Below are 23,784 nucleotides of genomic sequence, written 5' to 3'. Positions count from 1 at the left end.
GTTTGGGTAGTTGAAGTCACCCAATATAATGGTGTTTGGAGAGACCTTCATATTTTCCAGTGTTCTCAGGAAGGCCGAGTGGGGTTACTGGGTTTGGGAGGGTGGTCTGTAGCAGTCTATAAACTGGAAGGCAGTTTTACCCACTGTTAGTTGCACATGGATAGTCTCTGATGCTTCGTGCTTTGCCACCAACCTGGAGGTGTGGGTATCTTTGATGAATATCGATACTCCCTCCTTTTGTGGTTCGGTCCAAGTTTTGGGGCCGAAAAGCATGGTATGAGGTATAACCTGGTAGTGCTGGGGTTCTCTCGGGAGCCCTGAACCAGGTTTCTGTTACTGCACAGATATCGATGTTCTCCATGCTAAGGAGAGTTTCGAGTGCGTGCATCTTGAGGTTTAGACTTCTGGCGTTGAGTAGCATTACTCTTAGTTTCTTATCCCTTGTGATACCTATGGAGGTGGGTTTGTCTTTTGAGCCTTGCCTAAAAAAGGCACTATGGGGGTAGCAAGAGCCTTTGCCAATATCCGAAAGCCCAGGGGTGACAGGTGCAAGCCGTCATATTTTTCCCAGTAAAAGACAAGTACTTTAAGGTCTGATTATAAAATGTACACTGTAGAGATGTGCAAAAAAACAAAACTGACCAAGTGAAAGAGAGTGAAGACAAAGAATACACAAACCCTTGGTTTCCATACATCTAATGATGTCTTATGAATCGCACAACAATGTGCCTAATTTGGATAATTTTTTGGGAGTTCCTCCATTTAAAGAAAATCCAGGAGATGAAAAAACTATCTTGTCTCTTTCATGTTATGCAATCATTAAGCACATTTGTCCTGTTAGCTGGACTTCATCAGAGTAAAGAATCATGACTCTTTTATAGCAAAATTACCTCTCCCACACAAATGAAGTTCCAAATACTATTGGTCAAAATTAACATCAATTAAAAAACACATCAATCAAAATAAACATTCAAAAATGCTAAAATTTGGCACTCCAACAATAAATGTCCTGTAGTGCAATAGCTGTAAGGAATACCTTAAAAAACGTACCATCAATAAAAAGTTACGTCATACTTATAAATAGTACTTACATTAAATTTAAAAACCTTGAGTGTCAGCTCCAAACCACACTGTATTAGGGCTCATGTTATTAAGACAGTGTGCAACACAGGTTATGAAGGGTGCTACTCGAACCACTCTATATACTTTCCCAAAATATACAATACCTACATAGTGATGCATAAATAAACGCTGTACAAGAATATGGAAGAAATACAGAAAAAAGCACCCCTAAGACGTTTGCTAGAAAAAAAACACAATATTAGACGTAATTCGTTTGTAAATAGTTTATAAATAAAACTATGCTTTTAACCAAAGAATGCTGTTAATGGCAACCATATCATTCAAACCCCAACCATTTATAGAACTGTTTTTTAGCTGCCACCTTATTTCCTTTAGTTCTAATAAATCCTTCCAAGGGCCACCCCTCATATCATGGACAATGTTGTCAACAATATAAAATTTAAACCTATGGGAACTCATAGTCATTATACGTTTGTCCATTGTGTTGATATCATACATATGTTGATTATTTTTTTTTCTCAGTTAAAATTGAGACAGTCTTGACATTGTGCCACATATACCACGCCTGTACTTAGGCAATGGTATCGTTGGCTCAATTTTATCTCAGCAAAACATGAATAGAAAAGAAAGACTCTTATAATATGTGAGCAGCATTGCTTATAGTGCCCACATTTCCTCATACTGAAACACCCATGGGATGTTCATCGTGCATACAGCTGCGGTCATAACAGATGGGTTTTTCTGCCGTCAGGCGGGTCCTCGGTCGGCCGAATTCCAAAGTCTAGGTTCGGCGTCGGTTGTCGTCGCTTCTTCCCTGATGTCAGTGCGACAGGTGTATAAAAGAACCAGCCAACGCCATTTTCTTCAGTCTTTCTTGCCGCGCTGTGCCCGAAGCAGAAGCAGTTCGCAAGTGCCGGTCGGCCAGCTCCTGAGATTACGAATATTTGCAACCGAAGTCTTCTTGAAAGCTAAGTACCCCGTTGGGGAAACTTTTCTTGCCTCAGACCGATGTCAGACAAAGTTAATAATTGTATTTCATGTGGGAAGCAAATACCACATAAGGATTTTCATTCCCTCCGCATTCCTTGCTTATGCCCAGACCACGACGTCTCGGCCTGTCGTTTTTGTGCTACATTCAACAAACGCACCATTAAGCGTCGGGCGGAGTTCGCCCAGCACTATTTTGGCAAAAGATTTAACTACATAATGTCGTCGGATACTCCGACTCCAGTTTTGACTAAAAGACGCAAAGATAAGGACCGACACACGAGGTCCGCGGCCTCTACCGACACCACGCCAAAGCCGACTACGGGTGGTCCGGTTCTCAGCGAGGCGCCTACGCAGCCCCTGACTACCGACGACACTTCATTGGCGGTGTCTTCTGTACCCGAGGTCGCAGGCTCTTCGGCCCACATCCCGACTACAGATACCGAAGCCACTCTTGGCGGTGAAACTCAGAGTTTAGACAGGTATGCCTCCTCTCAAGGTGTCTTCAGGCCTTCCTCTTCTTTTTCCATCAAGGCTTTCACTAAGTCTAAGACAGCCATGCATTCTAAAAAACAAACCCCACAGGGCCCTTCTCAAGGCCCCATGCCTAAAAAGCAGATGCTCAAAATGGCTGAGGACTTAATTACACTTATCAGGGGTTCTCGACCCCCCCCCCCCGGAATAAAGGCCCAGAGTGGAGGAAGAATCCCCCTCCTCGGACCAGGCTTCCATTATTTCAGAACATTCTGATGACCAGGAACATTCATACTGCCCTTTTGAAGATTCTGATGCAGAGGAGTCCATTCCTTCTGTCCCCCCCCCCCCCGAGGATTACTCTTTTGGGGAAACCTTGCATACCTTGAGGGAACACTTCCATTGAGAAGGCCAAGAGTACACAGACTCCAAGAAAAGGCTTAGGGATTTTCTCTTGCTCCCTCAGCACAGGCCTCTGGCTATTCCTCCTGTCTTAGATATCCTTGATGATGTGTATTTGGAGTCCTGCCTCAACCCAGACTCTTTATCTCCAGCCCCAGTCAAGCCTGACAGGTATTACTGGGTTCCTGACTCACACCAATTCCTATACAAAAGCCATGCGGCTGACCCAGAAACTATCTCACAGGGCCCCAAGGGAATTAAGGCCTCCACTGCTAAAAATCCATTACCTTCAAAGAGGGATTCCAGAGCTTTAGAAAGGTGGGGGAAAAAGGTATACACCTCGGCCACCTTATCCATGAGGGCATTAAACTGCCAGTTCCATATGTTAAAGTACCAACAGTTTCTGTTATCACAGTTGAGAAGCAAAATGTCACAACCTGAACAACCAGTTTTGAAGGAGTTGCAGGATTTGATGCATAGTGCAGAACAAGTAGGTAAACATACCTTGCAATGTGGTTTTGATGCTTTAGAGGCCTCATGTAGAGCTGCTGTTACAGGATCAGTCATACGTAGACATGCTTGGCTCAAAGAGCAAACCTTACCAGATCATGTCAAAGCTAAATTACTGGATGCACCTCTGCAAAAATATGTATTGTTTGGTGTTAAAGCTGAGGAGGTATTAAAGAAAATGGAGGAAAAGGCAAAATCAATGCAAACAGTGAAAGATTTCCTACAGGTACAACCTCCACGTTTCAGTAGAAATTGGCCTTCAAAAAATTGGTCCTTTCCAGCCACGGACAGACCCCAAAGAGGTAGATACAGGTGCCCGAGGGGTAGAGGGCAATCTCAAGGTTTAGAGGCAGACAATGGCAAGCACCTACCCAAAGAAGTGGTGAGGATAGTTCACAGCCATTCAGAAAGCAGAACCAATGACTTTCCCCTTTGCATGCCAAGCAAGGCTCAAATGGCAGCACCTTTAGGCGGAAAACTGGCATTATTTTCAAAAAATTGGCATATTGTCACAAAAGACAAATGAATCCTGGACATTATAGACAGTGGCTACAGATTCCACTTTCACACCCTTCCAAAAATGAGAGGCATGCCAATCCTGCCACACAATCAAAGGGCAGAGGCACAAAAACAAATTTCAGATCTCATGGACATGAAAGCTATTCAAGAGGTACCTACACAAGAACAGGGTCAAGGTTTTTATTCCAGACTATTCCTGGTACCAAGGAAGGGCAAAGATTGGATACCTATTTTGGACCTATCCATCCTAAACACATTTTTACTCGTGCCAAAATTCAAGATGCTCACATTACAGCAGCTTCTTCCCATGCTGGGCAAGGAGTCTTGGCTGGTAACATTGGACCTCAAGGAGGCATACCTGCATGTCCCAATCAGACAAGATTGCAGAAGATACCTCAGATTTCTTGCAGGTTCAACACATTATCAATTCTCTGCATTGCCCTTTGGCTTATCTACTGCCCAGAGTGTTCACGAAATGCCTGGCATCAGTAATTGCCTACTGCAGACTGCAAGGGATACAAATATACCCATATTTGGACGACTGCCTGATCCAAGCGGACAGCAAGCACATACTTCTGAAACATCTGGCTTTTGTAATAAGGTTGTTGAATTCCCTGGGATACACAGTCAACAAAAAGAAATCAAGGCTAATACCCTCTCAAACAATAATTTTCCTAGGTGCCAACTTGGATACAAACACCCAGATGGCCTACCTCACGACAGAGAAACAAGGGCAACTAACTCAATAATTCAGAAAACTGGCAACTTTCACCAGGCTGACTGCAAGGAAAATCCTGCAGGCTCTGGGATTCATGGCATCTTGCATCCTACTAATCCCATGTGCAAAGCTGCATATGAGGAAACTTCAATGGTACCTGAAAAACCTATGGTCTCAGGACAGCCACAGCTTGGAAACAATAATACCACTAATTCCATGTCTTCAAAAGGAATTTCTGTGGTGGGCTCAAGCATGCCAAAGAAACACAGGTCTCCCATTCTGCAAGCCTCAAGCAAGTCAGATCATCACAACAGATGCCTCGGATTATGCCTGGGGGGCGCACATGACAGATCGGTGCATTCAGGGCAGATGGTCCCAAAAGGAAAAGCACCTACACATCAATCAAAAGGAAATGCTAGCAGTGATAAATGCTATTATAGCTTTCAAAGACCTGCTGCATCCAGGCCAGCTATTGATAAGGACAGACAACACCACAGTAATGTGGTACATAAACAGGGAGGAACCCATTCATACCCCCTATGCAGGCTAGCCATGTCTCTTTGGAACATGGCTCTAGAATTGCAAATCGAGCTTCAAGCACAGTTCCTGCCAGGCAAGGAAAACACGCTGGCAGACAACCTAAGCAGAAATATGACAGATCCACACGAATGGAAGTTGCACCCTCAAGTTTTTCAAAGATAATTCAAGCATGGGGAAGGCCAGACATAGATCTCTTTGCCTCCCACAGAAATCACCAATTGGCAAAATTCTGCTCAAGGACATTTCATCCACAGGCCTGGAAAGTGGACTCTTTCAGTTGGACAGCAATGACAGTTTATGCCTTTCCACCTCTTCCTCTGCTGCCCAAAGTTCTATTAAAAACCAGAGCAGACAGACCAAAGATGATTCTCATCGCTCCAGACTGGCCAAGGCAACACTGGTACCCACTCCTGAGTAGCCTGACTCATTCCCCACCATGGATCCTACCTCTTATGCCTCTTCTACTGACTCAGCACAACTTAAAAACTCTTCACAGTCAGCTGAAAACACTCAATCTAGCCGCATGGAAGATTCCTTAAAATCACAACAGACCCTACTCTCCAAGGAGGTACAGGATGTCATTTTGGAGGCCAGAAGACCTTCTACTAGAAAAGCCTACTCCGCCAAATGGAAATGGTTTTGTGCTTGGAATGAGAAAAAGGGCCAGAACCCTGGAATACTGAATTTACCTCAAATATTACAGTACCTAGCTGAGATGCTAAGCAGTGGACTTTCATTCTCTTCCATCAAAATCCATGCCTCAGCCATTTCTGCAGAATACAACACTGATCCTCCATTATTCTCTCACCCCCTCTTAAGACAGTTCCTCAGAGGGGCTAAGAATATAAAACCCCCAAGGAAACAACCAGTGCCTGCTTGGGATGTCAATTTCATTCTAGAGAAACTGACTTTGCCTCCTTTTGAGCCAGCCGCCTCAACAGAACTACAATATTTGTCCTGGAAAACAGCCTTCCTGCTGGCTATCACCTCAGCTCGCAGGGTTTCGGAACTACAAGCCCTCATGGCTGTGCAGCCTTTCATCATTTTCCATCAGGACAGAGTTTCCTTACGAACCAATCCTTCCTTTATGCCAAAGGTAGTATCCAGGGTAGCCTTGAATCAGGCTATCCACTTACCTACCTTTTACCCCAATCCTCAAAACAAAGGGGAGAGACTACTACATTCCTTGGACATTCACAGGCAACTACATTATTATTTGGACAGAACAAAGCCTTTCAGAAAATCAGAGCAACTCTTTGTGTCCTATGCTACAGGGGCTCAAGGGAAGCCTATTTCCAAACAGACAATCTCAAAATGGATAGCCCACTGCATACGCTTTTGTTACTCTCTTCATGGTAAAACTGTACCTGCAGGCATCAGGTCTCACTCCACAAGGGCCACAGCTACCTCTGCAGCTTTCCTCAGGGGGGTTCCTACCAAAGATATTTTGGAAGCTGCCACTTGGAGTTCTGTGCATACTTTCTCCAAGCACTATCACCTGCCTTTATACTCCAAATCTAGAGCAGGTTTTGCCACTACAGTTTTGCAGGGCATCCTGGCTCCTCCTAGTTCCACCTAGTGCCTACCACCCCTATTTTAGCTTTGGTATTCTACCCATCTGTTATGACTGCAGATGTATGCACGATGAACATAGTACAGTTTTGTACCTACCATAAATGTAGATGTTCGAGTGCTAATACAGCTGCAGTCCAGGTTTCCCTCCCTCCTTTCCCTCTGGGACAGGCCTAATGGCTAACACCTCCTCATACAACCTGATTGGGGTATTCTTTTATGGTGTATTTGCTTGCAACTACTGTTTTTTGATTATACTGCATTGCATTATTACATAAATTTATGTATTGCCTTCCTTCTGGGGGCACCTGACATCTGGGGCAAGAAAAACTGAAGAAAATGGCGTTGGCTGGTTCTTTTATACCCCTGTCACACTGACGTCAGGGAAGAAGCGACGACAACCGACGCCGGACCTAGACTTTGGAATTCGGCCGACCGAGGACCCGCCTGACGGCAGGAAAACCCATCTGTTATGACTGCAGCTGTATTAGCACTCGAACATCTACATTTATGGTAGGTACAAAACTGTACTTTATCCTCACTTTTTCAGTCAAGGTCATAAAACAAATATCCTTTTTGTACACAAAACTGGGAGAAAAATCCAACACCTGGAATTGTTTGTTAACTGAAAAAATATTCCAATTTTTAGCCACTGCATATCTAATAGCAAAAATAATCAGTTACAGATAAGAATTAAGTCTTTGTTGTATCTAACTGTGCCAACTGGTTGCAAGTTCTTACATGAATTAAAGTTCCCCTTCCTAATTAGGGGATAAAAGATCTACTGTTTCTGTTTAATTTTGACCTCATCAAAAATAACATTGTCAAAACTGGATGGGTAACTGCATATCTCAAACATCATTTTGAGTTTGTTGCTCTCTTGTAAAAAAAAAAAAAAAAATTCCTACTGTGAAATCATCCATGCTAATCTAACCATTTGGCCCTTAATCAGTGCTTTCTTCTTGTGTGTCAGATGCCAACTACTGAAATGTAACCAGGAATTAGAACAAGTTGGCTTCCTATAAATGTTGGATTCAAAGCAGTAACTTTCTCTGTTTTTTTAAATTGTTAAGTTCAAATACTTATTTTGTTCAAAAGAAAGTTCATAGTGAAATCCAGAAACGCTGAAGTGCCATTCAAGTAATCAAAAATTCATTTAACTTCTCTAAACTACCAGTCCAAAAAATTCTAATGTAATCCAAGTAATGACCATACAATAATCAGGAATATTTAAAAGGGGATGAAAAAACAAATGTATGTTCCCATTGTACCATAACTACGTTGGCAAAAATCGGGGCACAAGCAGCACCCATTGCCACACCTGTCTGTTTTCTAAATAGCTGTCCCTTCATCAAATCCCTCAAACGTTTGATCCTTTCATGTTCAAGATTACTAATGACTCAACAAAAAATTGTAAAATCACTCAAGGCCAACTCCATGGGGGGGGCAACAGTAACAAAAATGAGGTTGTCACAGTACAAAACTTTAGAAATTCTCTTTAAAAAAATCCCATGAATCCATGTACAAGTACACCTTATGTCATCCACCTCCTTAAGTTGATGGTCAATAAATGTAGTTGTAGCAAAAGTTTTTAAAAAAATTGTATCCACTCTTGGAATCAAGGGTGGGTCAACAAGATTCTTGTGTATCTTCAGAATTCCAAAAATGGTAGGGGTCCTTTGGTTGATGACGTTTAATAAATTTGTGATCTTTCTTACAGAGATACAGCCTTATGCCAAAAAATCATTTAACAACATATCAGTTCTTTGGTAAGCTATGCTTCTTTGATTAATTGAGACCTCTTCAGTACTGTCACCATATAACATGTCAAGCATCACTGGTATCCATAACCACCAACCTACCACCCTTATCAGCTTCATGAGTCTAACTTGCCTGTTACGTGATTCTATTATTCGAGGAGCAGCTATTTAGAAAACAGACAGGTGTGATGGTGGGTGAAGCTTGTGCCACAATTTTTGTCAACCTACTTATGGCCGAATGGAAACAAACTCCTTACATTTCAGTAGTTGACATCTGACACATCAGAAGAAAGCACTGGTTAAGGGCCAAGTTGTTAGATTAGCATGCTTCACAGGAGGAAATTTTTGAACAAGAGAGCAACAAACTCAAAATGATGTTTGAGGTATGCAGTTACCCATCCAGTTTTATCTATGTTATTTTTGATGAGGTCAAAATTAAACGTGAACAGGAGAATTTTTATCCCCTAATTGTGAAGGGGAATAATTCTTTTAAGAGCGAACAACAAGTTGGCACAGTTAGATACAATAAGGCTTTAATTCTCACTTATAACCTTGATTTTTCTGTCATTAGATCTATGGTGGCTAAAAACTAGAATACTTTTTCAGGAACAAGTCCAGGTTTTGGGTTCTTCCCCCAGTTTTGGGTATAAAAAGGACATTTGTTTTAAGACCTTGAATGAAAACGTGGGGATAACCCACGGATGTTTCAGTATGAGGAATTGTGGGCACCATTAGCAATGCTGGCACATACTGGAAGGGCTTCCTTTTCAATTCATGGTTTTGGTGAGGTAATATTGAGCCAAAGATGCCATTGCTTAAGCGTAGGCATGATATTCATCGTACAATGTCAAGACTGTACTAGTTTTTACATTGGGAAAACTGAGAAACCTTTGAGGGCAAAAATTTGTCAACAAATGTACGATATCAGCAGGACAGATGAGCGTAAAGCATTGTACAAACGTATTAAGCCTATGTGTTCCCATGGGTCTACTTCATTTGCCTGACAACTCAAATGACTGACACTCATTTGCCTGACAGCTCATTTGCTCGACAAAAAGTAATCAGGGCAAAACTGATTTGCCCTCCCCACTGTTGTGCTGCGGAGGAGTTGTTATATATAGTTGGGTGTGGGGCTAGCCCCCACCTAGAAAGTTTGTCGAGCAAATGAGCTGTCAGGCAAATGAGTGTCAGTCATTTGAGTTGCCAGGCAAATGAAGTAGACCCGTTCCCATAGGTTTAAACTGTATATTGTTGTCAACATTGTCCAGGATGGGAAGGGTGGCCCTTGGAAGGATTTACTGGAACTAAAGGAATTAAGGTGGCAGCTTAAAACAAGTTCTACAAATGGTTGCGTTCTGAATGATTTGGTTTCCATTAACACAAGTTCTACAAATGGTTGCGTTCTGAATGATTTGGTTTCCATTAACAGTATTCTTCGGTTGAAAATTTAATTTTATAAACTTTTTGCACATGAATTATATCAAATACTGCATTTATTTTTCATATGAACGTTTTAGCGGTACTTTTTCTGTAATTCTTTCATGTTCTTATACAGTGTTTATTTATAAATAACTTTATATGTTTTGCATGTTTTTGGGAAAGCATGTAGTGGTTCGAGTAGTACCATTCATAACCTGTGTCTTTTAATAACATGAGCCCTAATACTGTGTGGTTTGGAGTTAACACTCAAGGTTTTAATATTTAATGCAAGTACTGTTTCGAGGTATGATGTAACTTTTTACGGATGGTACAGTTTTTTAAATATTTCTTATAGCCACTGCACTATAGGACAATTACTATGGTTGGATTGCAACTTTTTTAGCATTTTTGATTGCTTATTTTGATTGGTGTGTTTTTTAATTGATTTTTAACTGATGTTTCTGTATCTCATGTTGATTTTGACCAATAATATTTGGAACTTTGTGTGTGTGTGTGTGTGTGTGTGTGTGTGTGTGTGTGTGTGTGTGTGTGTGTGTGTGTGTGTGTGTGTGTGTGTAAAAGCGATACTATGCCTGTTTCTTTATTCTGATGAAGTCTGGCTTACAGGACAAAAGGATGTAATGTTTGTGTAACAATAAAGAGACAAGACTGTTTTTTCAGCTCCCAGGTTTTCGGTTTTATTCAAGTAGTTTTATTGTGGCATGCAGACAGTTCAGATGCTCCAAACAGATGAGGGACAGGCGCAATTACAACTCCACCAAGCAGGACGATTCAACATTTTAGCAATGTTTCGAGATGAATTGTCTACATCCTGCACAAAGAAGAAGGGTTATGTCAGGGGATCCATGAATTGAAAATTATCGAACCTCAAGGTAATCCTTTTTTTTCCCATAAAATCAATTTTGATATATTTCACTTTAATTCTTTGGAACTGGCTACTCTATTTTAAAAGACAACATGAGTAAGGTTGAGCATGTGAAGGATGCCCTCACTGTAACTGTTGATGTACAAAATGTATTCACCGTTATACCTAGTGAAACAGGCAACTGGAAATGGTTCCTTGAAATTATAAAAACAGTAAACTCACTAACACTGACATGTTAGAGGAACAATTGATGCAGTGTGCGTGCTTGATTATAATTACTCTTACTCTGAGGGTGAATTCTACCTTCAAATTCAGGGAGCAGCGATAGAAGCCATGTCTACCCTGGTACATACAATTATTATTTCATGGTAGTGTGAAAGATTTTGTGATCTTTAACCCTAAATGAAACACTTCAAGTAATATTTTAAGATTTTTTTTATGACATTTTTTACTGCAATCAGGAGGCGAGATGTAATGATTATTTTTTTTTAACTTTTTGGAACTGCAGTTTCCATTTTGAGATTTGTCTACAAAGCATCTAAAACCTGCATATTTATAGAAAAGGTACATTTTCGCCTATCTGGCAAAAGAAAAACCTTGAAAAAAGCCAAATGATCAGACTACCTAGGTTGGTTAATGACAGTAGCACATTTATACAAGAACCTGTAAAAATGAAACAGATGTTCTTTGACAGACATTATCTAATGAATTTAGCAGAAAGAGTAGCTAAAGAAATTAGGAAAAGGAGATCTAAAGACTTTTCTCTGCTTATATATAACAGATGTAAAACAGTAATTTGTATTACAAATCATAAGAATAAAGATTTTTCCAAACCTATAATTATTCCCAGTTTAAATTACAGTGCAGCGTGCACAATATTAAATATTATTAAACAGGAATTGTAAGGGTACCATTAGCATGTACACCAACACATGTGGGAAGTTGCCAAACACTGCATTCAAGCAAGGTTTGAACATGAAAATCATATTAGAAAGAAGTAAAGTAGATGTAAATAAAACACAACTCAAAAGCCAAAGGAAAATTAATAAATGTGGGGCTTGTAAATATTGTAAGTATATTATTAGTGAGGGTCCATACGCATCAGGTACAACCTATGCTTGAACAATACCATGTCCAGATGTATGTAATCACTAAAGCAGAGGTGGGGGTTTACTTGGGAAACTGCCTTTCTTGCAAGGTTTTGTACACAAGGGAAAACAGAAAGGCAGTTAAACCAGAGAATTTATGAATATTTATACGGCACAAAGAAAAAATGAACAATACCTTTTATAAACACACACCTAAATGTGCTAATTAAAAAAAACATTTTTTTAAAACATCTCACATAGGGGCAGCTGTTGGGAAGACAGCAGTGACCACAAATTACGTAGGTAACTTTTATTAAATACACCCTCTGAGCCTGGTATTAATGACATTATTTCTATTACGACTGCTCAAGTTAGGCATAGCAAAACTATAAAGTGGTCACTTTTCTATTTAATATTCATTTAGTATGGGTATAGATATGCTGGGCTTCATCAATGACAGTTATTTAAACATATGCATTTGCATCTCATCTTACTGAAGGTTACTATCACTTTAAAAAGAGTTCAGTCAGCTGCTTTGCACATGTCAAAATCACACAATTGAGACGTTTACAAGGTACAGTTTTGTATGTACATTTTAGGTCCTGATAAAGTCTTTTTCTGAGCTGACATGGTTTTATGGCATTTATCTGTCAAACTGGTTACAAGTCTTCCAGAAAAGTAGTTTGGGATTGGGGTTGTGGTGGGAGCGTGGGCTGGGGTATGGTTTGTAAGTGGGGGGGGGGGGGTGAGAAGATGATTATGCAGTCAAGGTTACTCCTTGCTGTAAAAAGGCTCATTTGCTCCCCAATTCTTTCCCTTGCTTTCCCTCCCATTTTTTTTGTATAACCTCATTTTATCTTTATCTTTTGCTAGCTTAACTTCAACCTTGCCTACAGCAGTAAGGACCTGGCAGTGAGGAGTAATCCCTACTATACCATAGCGGGGAGGGGTGGGGGTAAAAATCCTGTTTAACACTGAATAACTTTTGCTCCCTTCCCTTTTTCTAAACACTTCACTAGTAATATGCCCAAACAACAGCTTCTTATTTAAGGGTGCATTTTAGGAGATGTGCTTTGACATCTTTGGACAGGGGTTGCAGCTACATTCAGCTATGTCTCCTGATCAACAAAGTCATAGTTACCACCATGGATGCTACATCCATAGCATAATCTCCATGATTAATAAATAGTTATGCCACCTAACTAAATGTATGGGTGAGTTCCAAGAGTTTTTATCCTAAGGTCAGCATAAGACACCTCCCAAATCTTTCCTACTAACTGGTCTATGAGACCTGTCTGGAATTTGGTCATCTGAGTAATAAACAATTGCCATGAAGACCAGAGAGGCAGCAAAATAAACTTTCTTTCCAAATTTGTCAAACACTCGGCTTTCTCATTCAGGAGAATACTGGGAGCAATAACCAGTATGAACCGTTTTCTAGATCATGGGCACCACAGCTGGATCTACCAAGGGATTCGCACAGAGGACCCTACAGAACATGTATGGTGTCCAAGAAGCAGGGGTGGGGGCTCCTGGAAGGCAGCTCCCAAGAAAGAATAATTGCACAGGTTTGGGGGTATCCACTCTCAACAAATCAAAAAAGATCTGATGTAGTCAATCTTCACTTTTTCCTTGACCTGTGGGGTTCGGTTCCAAAATCGGAACAGACACGGCCGTACTACAGCCCACGAGGACCAAAAACTCTTAAGCTCTTCTCCCTACCCATAATGAACCTCTCCATTTTACCTTCAAACTCGTTTGCTGCTTCCAGTGTCAGATGCATTGCCAAATCTCTTGAGCTAAGTACAATTATATTATATTTTATAAATTCTTTAGTTATATAACTGTTATATTCTTTTGTTCTCTTCGTTAGTCTCTTATATTAGATTTAGAAACTCCTTACTCTGCATTTTCTCTTTTTGCTCCCTTTTTCAGTTTGGTGAAATCTTTTCTACCATAGTTGGTAGACATCTGTACTGATACCTTCTACCGTTGGATATTCTTGGCCTATCACTGCTGGTAGTACTTAACTGTAAATTTCCTTATCTTAATTTTCAGTTGTATTTTGTGTGCTGCTGTTCTTTTTCTGTAGATATGACAGATAAAGGAAAGGGCGCTTCCATTTAAAAAAAAAATGTCAAAAGTGTAAGAAAAAAATGCGTAATTCAGATGGTCATTCACTATGTGTGTATTGCTTAGGCCCGTTACATCTACTGGAAGACTGCTCAATATGCCATGGATTTAGTCACCAAGCCTTAGTTGAACGTAAGACTAAATTAATGTTGAAAGCGCTTAGTCGTTGGGGATTTTATTCCATTATTAAAGTGGAGTTGTTCATTTCTGTTTTTGGTTTCATTTTGTTTTTATGAATAAGAGCAACAAATGTTTTTCTTGATGTCCTCCTGAACATTAATGACACAAAGTTGGGAGTATGCTTTAAGTTTCTCCCACCGGTTTAGCACTGTCAACAAAATTCCAGTCTTTCTTGTCAACTTTTTCTTGCAAAGCCATATTTTATGTCTTTTTCTATGTCCAGTGGGAATTATGTTTCATAGTCGTGTAGTTTACTGCGTCTGTACTGTTGGTCTTCCTGATCATCTCAATCACCAGTCTTTGGTTCAAGTTCACAATACTCTTGATTCTTCTAGTCAACTCTTTCCTTTTTTCTGTCTCTCAAGCATTTACGAACAATGTTTCACCAGTGAGGTCTGTCTATGTGCTTTGTTATCGTCACTAGAATGAGAAGCAAAGTCCTCTTCTGTTGGCTCAGTCTTTGTTGAATAAACTGTATTTCTTCCTTGGCCTCTTTTGCATAAAAAATGTATTTAATCCAACAGGGAAAAATATATTCTGAAGACAGCTTGATCCAGTGGTTTGAATCTCATACCTGCCTGTCCGCATTCCCTGATTGCTAAGATACATTTGCTTCTGTTTTGCCAATGTATACTGAGTAATCATGCTCCACAAACACCCTGCTATCCCCAGTTTTTAATACTTTTACCTTCTGCCACAGTTTTGTAAGGGACATCTTTTCCTGCTGGTATGTTTGCATCTTTTCTGTTATAGATCTTGGCTAACTTCTCATGGCCAGATTTGGAGCATACACCAGTTTATTCCTTCCATTTGCTTGGGTGCAGTACAATATCTCAGATTTTCTCTGTGTGCTCTGTCTTCTAACTTTACTATTTTTAGAAACATGTTCTTGAGAAGCCTCATGCTCAGCCAGAATTTTTTTCATTTCAGCCTCTGATTTTTGCAGATGTTCATCGTGTTTCACTGTTGCAGTCATGACTGTAGGGTTCTCCCCTGCCGGCAGGCAGTCCTCGGTCGGCCAGAATCCCAAAGTCTGGGTCCGGCGTTGGCTGTTCAGCCATGCTCCCTGACGTCAGAGCGCCAGGAGTATAAAGCTGACAGCCGACGCCATGTTCTCCAGTCTTTCTTGCCGTGCGGTGATAGCAGTTCGCAGTGCCGGTCGGCTGACTCCTGACAATTGTTTTCTGATCAAACTTCAGTCCGAAGACTTTCTTCTCCTACTCAAAGCTAAGTACCCCATTGGGGAAACTTTTTTCTTGCTCCAGTCCGATGTCAGAAAAAGTTAATAATTGTATTTCTTGTGGGAAGCAAATACCTCATAAGGATTTTCATTCTTACTGTATTCCTTGCTTAGGCCCTGACCACGACGTAGCTAGTTGTCGGTTTTGTGCTAGATTCAATCAACGTACTATTAAATGAAGGTACGATTTTGCTTTTCATTACTTCGGTAGGCGTTTTAATTACAAAATGTCGTCGGATACGGTTCCGGCTACCGGAGTTCACAAACGACGCAAGGACAAAGACAGGCCTCCGAGGTCCAAATCAGACGATATCGCACCTGCGGAGCCAGCTTCAGGTTCGCCCGTCGTCAGTGAGGCGCTTTTGCAGCCCCTGTCGTCGGCCATTTCGGAACCGACAGCTGAAACGGACTCCCACGAGGCGCCAACTAGGCCTTTGAATATTTCAGTTGGACCTTCGGACAATGCTCCTTTGGATGGGTCCGGAGCCGCTGTGCAGGTACTGGCTTCTGAAGGGGTTTTCAGGCCTACTCAGCTTCTTATAAAGGCAAAGCCAAAGACAAAGGCAAAGACTCCTTCCAAATCAAAGACTGCTACCCAGGCCTCTTCTGATCTGGCTCCCAAGTCTCAGAAACAGTTACTTAAAATGGCGGAGGACTTACTTACTATGATTAGGAGTTCACATCCCCCTCCAGATAAAAGGCCAAGGCAGGGAGTTTATTATGACTCCTCTGATCAGGCTTCTGTTTCTTCTGTTTCTTCTTCTGACCAGGAATATTCTTTTCCTCCTTATGAGGATTCTGATGCTGAGGAATCCATTCCTTCAGCTTCTCCCCCTGAGGATTTCTCTTTTGGGGAAACTTTGCATGAAATGAGGGAACATTTTCACTGGGAAGGACAGGAGTACTCGGAATCTAAGAAAAGACTAAGGGATTTTCTTCTTCTTCCCCAACATAGACCCCTGGCTATTCCTCCTATTTTGGATATTGTGGATGATGCTTTTTCGGAGGCTAACTTAACTCCTGACTCTTTTCCTCCAGCTCCTGTTAAGCCAGACAGATATTATAGGGTTCCTGATTCCCACCAGTTTTTATTCAAGAACCCTACTGCTGTCCCTGAAACCATTTCTCAGGGTCCTAGGGGCGTTAAGGCTGCTTCTGCTAAAAACCCCATCCCCACTGAGAAGGATTCTAGATCTTTAGAAAGATGGGGCATGAAGGTGTACACTTCTGCTACTTTATCTATTAGGGCTTTAAACTGTCAGTTTCATATGCTGAAATACCAGCAATTTCTCCTATCTGTTTTAAAGCAAAAGCTAACTTCCATTTCCGCCTGTGCAGAGGATAAGGAACTACATGACTTATTGCATGCCACTGAACAAGTTGGGAAGCATGGTTTACACTGTGGATTTGATGCCTTGGAAGCTTCTTGTAGGGCTGCTGCCCTCTGGCACAGTAATTAGAAGGCATGCATGGTTAAAGGAACAAAATTTGCCAGATCAGGTAAAGGCTAAATTATTGGATGCTCCTGTTCAGCATAATGTTTTATTTGGATCTAAAGCTGAAGACGTGATTAAAAAGATGGAGGACAAGGCAAAGTCCATGCAAACAGTTAAAGATTTCTTACAAGTACAGCCACCCAGATTTAGCAGAAATTGGCCTACAAAAAATTGTTCCTTTCCCAATTCAGACAGGCCTCAGAGGGGTAGATATAGACGCCCACGAGGTAGGCCTCAAACGCAAACCTCTTATAGACCAAGACAGTGGACTGCTTCCACCCCTAGGGGAGGAGAAGACAGGTCGCAAGCTCATAGAAAACAGACTCAATGACTCCCTCTGTTGGGCTGCAGGAACTTCTTGCCTGGAAGCCCCTCTCGGAGGAAAACTTTCTCTTTTTCATCTAAATTGGACTCATATAACCCAAGACAAGTGGGTTCTGGATGTGGTTTCAAGAGGTTACAAATTCCATTTTCATACCCCACCAAGGCCAAGCGGATGGCCAGATCTTCCAAAACATCAATGGTCAGAGGCATTAAACCAGGTAGAAGCTCTCTTGGCTATGAAAGCCATAGAACTAGTTCCACTTTCAGAGATGGGGCAAGGTTTTTACTCAAGGCTCTTTCTAGTCCCCAGAAAGCAAAATTCATGGAGACCCATTCTGGATCTGTCAGTCTTGAACACTTTCCTAGAGATACCAAAATTCAAGATGCTTACTCTACAGCAGCTACTGCCAATGCTGGCCAAAAATGCATGGATGGTAACTTTGGATTTAAAAGAAGCATATTTACACATTCCCAGGTTCAAGGCAGGATCGACCCACTACCAATTCTCTGCGCTGCCCTTTGGATTGTCTACTGCGCCCAGGGTCTTTACCAAGTGCCTGGCTCCAGTAGTAGCTTATTGCAGACGCAAGGGAATTCAAATTTACCCTTATCTGGACGACTGTCTTATTCTGGCAGACAGCAAGGATGTCTTACTCCAGCATCTACAGTTTATTCAGAATCTTCTCAAGTTCCTGGGATTCACTGTAAACATAAAAAAGTCAAATTTGACACCCTCACAACAGATAATTTTTCTGGGCTTCTAAACACAACAACCCAGATGGCATTTCTGGCATACGAAAAACAGTTACAGCTGGCTTCAACTTTCAAAACCTTGGCAACTACAACTCAGCTATCTGCAAGGAGATTCCTGCAGGCTCTGGGTTACATGGCCTCCTGCATCCTTCTAGTACCATATGCAAGACTACATATGAGAAAAATACAGTGGTACCTAAAAAGTGTATGGTCTCAACATTGTCACAGTCTAGACATACTGATCTCTGTCCTGCCTTGTCTTCAAAAGGAATTCCTTTGGTGGTCCAAGGCATGTACTCTAAACAAAGGAAAACCCTTCTGTCTGCCTCCTGCCACTCAGATTCTAACCACGGATGCCTCAGATTATGCTTGGGGAGCCCATTTTCGGGGCAACTGTCTGCAGGGCCTATGGACAAAGGATCAGAAGCACCTGCATATCAATTTAAAGGAAATGTTAGCCGTTCAGAAAGCTCTATTGGCTTTCAGGAATCTTCTACAACCAGGACAACTACTGATACGGACAGACAACACCACAGTTATGTGGTACATAAACAAGCAAGGGGGATATCATTCCTATCCCCTTTGCAGACTAGCCATGGATCTTTGGAACACAGCTCTAGCTTGCAATCTGGACCTTCAAGCACAGTTTCTACCAGGGAAACAAAACTTTCTGGCAGACAGTCTAAGCAGAAACCTTTCGGATCCACACGGATGGATGTTGGACTCCGAAATATTCAAGATGATTACAGCAGTCTGGGGATTTCCTCACATAGACCTCTTTGCATCCCACCTCAATCATCAACTACAAGCTTTTTGCACCAGGACTTACCACAATCAAGCTTGGAAAGTGGATGCTCTATCATTCAGTTGGAGAAACCTCTCGGGATATGCCTTTCCACCTCTTCCTCTTCTTCCACGGGTATTACTAAAGATCAAGCAGGACAAGCCCAAGATGATAATCTTGCTGGCCCCAAATTGGCCTCGACAGTTTTGGTACCCAACACTGAGAAACTTTTGTCTAGAGCCACCCTGGGTTTTACCACAGATTCCGAAACTTCTGTCCCAACACCAGGGTCAGATTCTACACTCCCATGTCAAAACTCTCAGCCTGGCGGCATGGTTAATCCAGGATCCTTGATTCATTCTCTCCTACCCAAGCAGGTTATGGATATCATTTTAGAAGCCAGACGTCCTAGCGCCAGAAAATCTTATGCAGGAAAATGGAAAAGATTTTGTTCCTGGATGCAGCTCAGGATTCTGATCCTCTTATTCCTAACATTCCTCAGATTTTACTTTACCTGTCACACCTCTTACATAAGGGTCTCTCTTTCTCTTCCATAAAGATACACGCCTCTGCTATTTCTGCTCATTATAATACAGACCCTCCTATCTTTTCCCATCAGCTCATGAGACAATTTCTCAGAGGAGCTAAGAACTTAAGGCCCCCTGGATCTCCTCCCATTCCTGCTTGGGATCTCAACTATATTTTGGGAAAGCTCACCTTACCTCCTTTTGAGCCTGCTGCTTCATCTGACATCAAGTTCTTATCTTGGAAGACAGCCATCCTGTTAGCACTGACCTCTGCCAGGAGGGTTTCAGAGTTGCAAGCTCTTATGGCTGTGGAACCTTATATTATTTTTCATCAAGACAGGGTGTCTTTAAGGACTAATCCTACTTTCATGCCTAAGGTGGTTTCCAAAGTGGCTTTAAATCAAACTATTCACTTGCCAACTTTTTTCCCCACTCCTCAGAATAAAGGGGAAAGGATCTTGCATTTCTTGGATGTACACAGACAGCTACGTTTTTACCTGGACAGAACCAAGGACATCAGGAAATCAGAGCAATTGTTTGTTGCTTATGCTTCTAGTTCCCAAGGTAAAGCCATTTCAAAACAGACCATTTCTAAATGGATTGCTCATGGAATCAGATTTTGCTATTCACACCATGGAAAGCAAATCCCAGGGAGTATAAGGACTCACTCTACCAGAGCTGCTGCCACGTCAGCTGCCTTCCTCAGGGGAGTTCCTACCAAAGACATTTTGGAAGCTGCAACTTGGAGTTCAGTGCATACTTTTTCCAAGCACTACAATCTACCTCTCTACTCTAAGTCTAGGGCAGGCTTTGCTTCTGCAGTCTTGCAGGGCCTTATAGCCGCCCCCTCTACTTTCTGACCACCTCCCTTTCTTTCTGCTTTGGGATTCTACCCTACAGTCATGACTGCAACAGTGAAACACGATGAACATAGTACAGTTGTGTACACTTACCATAAATGTAGATGTTCGAGTGTCTTCACTGTTGCAGTCTGGGTTTCCCTCCCTCCTATCCCCTCTTATTTTTTCTTTTGTGTGGTTCCTTTTTTCACCCTTCTTCTGAGGTGCATTTGCAAAAGGTATGGGACCTTACTCATTTTGGAACTTCTGACATCTGGGGCAAGAAAAACTGGAGAACATGGCGTCGGCTGTCAGCTTTATACTCCTGGCCCTCTGACGTCAGGGAGCATGGCTGAACAGCCGACGCCGGACCCAGACTTTGGGATTCTGGCCGACCGAGGACTGCCTGCCGGCAGGGGAGAACCCTACAGTCATGACAGCAACAGTGAAGACACTCGAACATCTACATTTATGGTAAGTGTACACAACTGTACTTTTTATCATTGCATCTGAATAGCTCATTAAACCTCTGTTTTTCCAACCATTTATTTGATTTGATATATTCCTTCAGTGTTTCATTTATGTTAAACACCTCTGGAGTGCAGTTGATTTATTTTTTCCTCTAAATTACTCGAAGCCATCTCCTGTGCCAAGGCTGAAACTTGAACTAATCTTCTCTGCCAGAGATTTCTTTTCTCATTTTCTGGTTGATTGATTTTTTTTCTCAGGTTCTCCAAATGTTTTCTTTGTTGGGTTCCAGGCTGTGTAGTTACTAGCTAATAATCACATTTAACCCAGACTGACAGTTTCACTGGCCCTTCTTTCACATTTTCTATTTTCATACTCAGAGAGCATATATCAGTCTGTTGATCAGTGTGAAGCCATCTTGGAAGTCCCATAAAAACTTTTGTTATTGTATCCCAATAAGTTTGGGTACTGATGAACCAGTTCATGTATAGCTACATCGTTTACCACTATATTCTTTGTTTTATGTTCGTTTTAAATCCTGTAAAGCCATGAAACTTTCTCAAAATGTTTAGTAACGCCAAAATGTGATTTTTCTGAATTTATGAAATGCAAAATAATATTGTATGCAAGTAAAGCTGACTTTTCTTGATTTCCATACTGATTTTATCTTGAATTTGTGAGTCCCTTATTTTCTTTGTTAATGTCTATAAATATAAAACAAATAACAAAGGGAAAGAGGTCATCCCCTGTCTGGTTCAACTTTTCAAGCACTGCTTCTGAGAGAGAAACCCTCCCACTTCATTTCTTGCTTTCTACCGTTCATGTGTCCTTGTCGTTGTCTTTCGGCTTTTCCCGGTTAGGAGTCGCCACAGTGGAACTCTGGTCCGCTAATGATTGGCAGTAGACTTTCATGAATGCCGAGGTGCCAGCTCGACGTTCAACCTTCAGCGAAGGCACGCCCATTTACCGTATTATGCTATCATGGAGCACATTAACTTTGTAAAATTCCATCTGAATGTATGGCATTTTATTCTGTGTATTAAAACCCACAAACAGTACTGGCATTTTCATACACTGTGTTTCCATCAGAATCATAATTGTTCTGTCTGTGTTTTAAAATGTTTGCCTCTTCTCCACAAAACCACATTGAACCATATCTATCTATTTTGCCAACATTTTTTTCATTTCCTTAACTGGTATAGATTAAAATACTGTATAATTATGGTTTAAAATTAAAATGTCTGTATTTGAAGAGAGGTCTGAAGGGTTCTTACCCTCTTTGGCTACTACAGCCACTACAGCTTTCTCACAAGATGATGGTACCCCCTCCCCATCATGCCTTTTTGTTTTGTTTTCATTTTAGAAGTTGTAAAATGAAACCTTATAGAGCTTTATCACTTTCTTTTCTTTTTACTTTCAGACTTCCACATTAAAATGACTTATTCCTGGAGGGTTAACTATTAATTGATTGTATATCACCGTTTTTGTTTCTCCTGATTTCATCCTGTTTTAGCTATTAATTTTTGAGCCTCATCTTCCTCTGATCCTGGTGTAATTACTTATTACATAGATATTTCTATTTGTGCCTTCTGTTGGTTTCCTCACTCATTTGTTTAGCAGAGTTTCGTAACATTTCCAAAGTACCTGTTAATACACCTATAAGCTTCCTATGTTTGGTGACAATTTATTTTGTTTAATTTCTTGTACTAATTTTTTGTGCTCTAGAGTTACCAAATGTACTTGCTTAACAGCAACCTTTCTGAACTCATGCATATTATCCATATGCTTCCTTATTTTCCCTTTAGCACTTTGCAGTTATTATCTTCTTGTTCTGTGTGATTTCCCTTCTTCTGCAGCCTTTTAACCTTTGTTAACCTCTCTAATAAGTACCTATTACTTCTTCATCTTTTTTGTACCATGTTTTAAAGTTTATTTTTCAGTTTATCCCACTTAGTTTCTATCCACTACCCATTTCTTAAATTCCTTTCATCTAATAGATAAATAGGAAACTCCAGTATCATTATAGTTTTTCTTAGTGCATGATCTAGAATTTACCTGATGAGTCTGAAAGCTTTCACTTAAACATACATGCTGATGTGAAATCTAATATAAATCTTGTGTATATTCCTTCAGAAATCTGCCCTATTTTTTATATTTTTCTGTTGTAGGTCTACTGATATTATCATCAGTACTGCAAATCAAATTCCATGTCCCCACCCATAGGTAATGTTCATAGGTTCATAAGTAAGTACTGGGTAGTTGTTTTGTGGACCATTTCAAGCCTAGCCAAAGAATCCTGATCAAAATTTCCGTTTAGCCTCTAGGGAGAGTAAGACAAGATAGACTAGGGGAGAATCTGAGGCTGTCCATCTGCTACTCTACTTGCTCCAGAACTGAGGGATATATTGTGATACAAGTTTGTCATGCCAATGTGTTTTATTTATCTGACAATGAAGATTTAGTTCCTTTAACTAAGTATTTGATATACCTTTAGTTCTGTGAAGGAATAGGAGATCAGATACGGTTGGATCTTTCTTGGCATGAAAGACTAGACGTAGATCTCCTTGGAGGAGTCTGTAAGAGACTGAGTACAGAGAAGGGGCTGCCACTCTCTCCTGATAATTAAGACTTTTGAGGTCACTGATCTTTTTAGTTACGAATTGCTGAGGTCTCTTAAGTTGTGTGATATGCTTACATAAGTACATGCCAAAAGGTGCATTATATTCAGTAATTGATCTGATAACATATGAGTAAAGGGGAAGACTTCTTTGGATAAAGGGGAGCTGCCTTTGAAAATTAAATGGGCCAGATAAGAGGTGTTCTGAACTACTGTGGAGAGATTATGGCCAAATGATAAGGAATTGTCAAGCAGACCACCAAGATCCCTTAGAAGAGTGTGTGATTGGTGGGGTGCGTCTACTGTAGCATATCACCTACTCCGAGGAGATCTCTGCCTAACATATAAAGCTATGTTAAACCCAGAGCTAATGGACATGCTATACCTAAAGAAATCCCAATCCCTCCGAGCTACACACTCTAGGGATGTAAACCTTGTCACCACAATAAATAGGACATGCTGGAG

General features: G+C 41.1%; 1 protein-coding gene across 2 annotated transcripts in view; it reads left to right on the top strand.

The window, feature by feature from the left end:
* BEND5 (BEN domain containing 5) overlaps window positions 1-23,784 on the top strand; it is a 639,378-nt gene that overhangs the window by 389,121 nt on the left and 226,473 nt on the right. Inside the window, exon 6 of one of the 2 annotated variants that reach the window (XM_044085980.1) lies at window positions 10,713-10,877. The exons of the other annotated variant lie outside the window; for it this stretch is intronic. Coding sequence (XP_043941915.1) covers window positions 10,713-10,859 — 147 coding nt within the window. The 3' untranslated portion in view covers window positions 10,860-10,877. Of the gene's footprint in view, window positions 1-10,712; window positions 10,878-23,784 lie in introns of those variants that run through there. 2 annotated transcript variants of the gene reach the window in all.

The sequence above is a fragment of the Protopterus annectens genome, chromosome 10.part0 (assembly GCF_019279795.1).
Source record: "Protopterus annectens isolate FY-2018-M chromosome 10.part0, PAN1.0, whole genome shotgun sequence".
Lineage (NCBI taxonomy): Eukaryota > Metazoa > Chordata > Ceratodontiformes > Protopteridae > Protopterus > Protopterus annectens.
The sequence above is the reverse complement of the archived record's forward strand: the minus strand, read 5'-3'. Positions and strand labels throughout refer to the sequence as shown.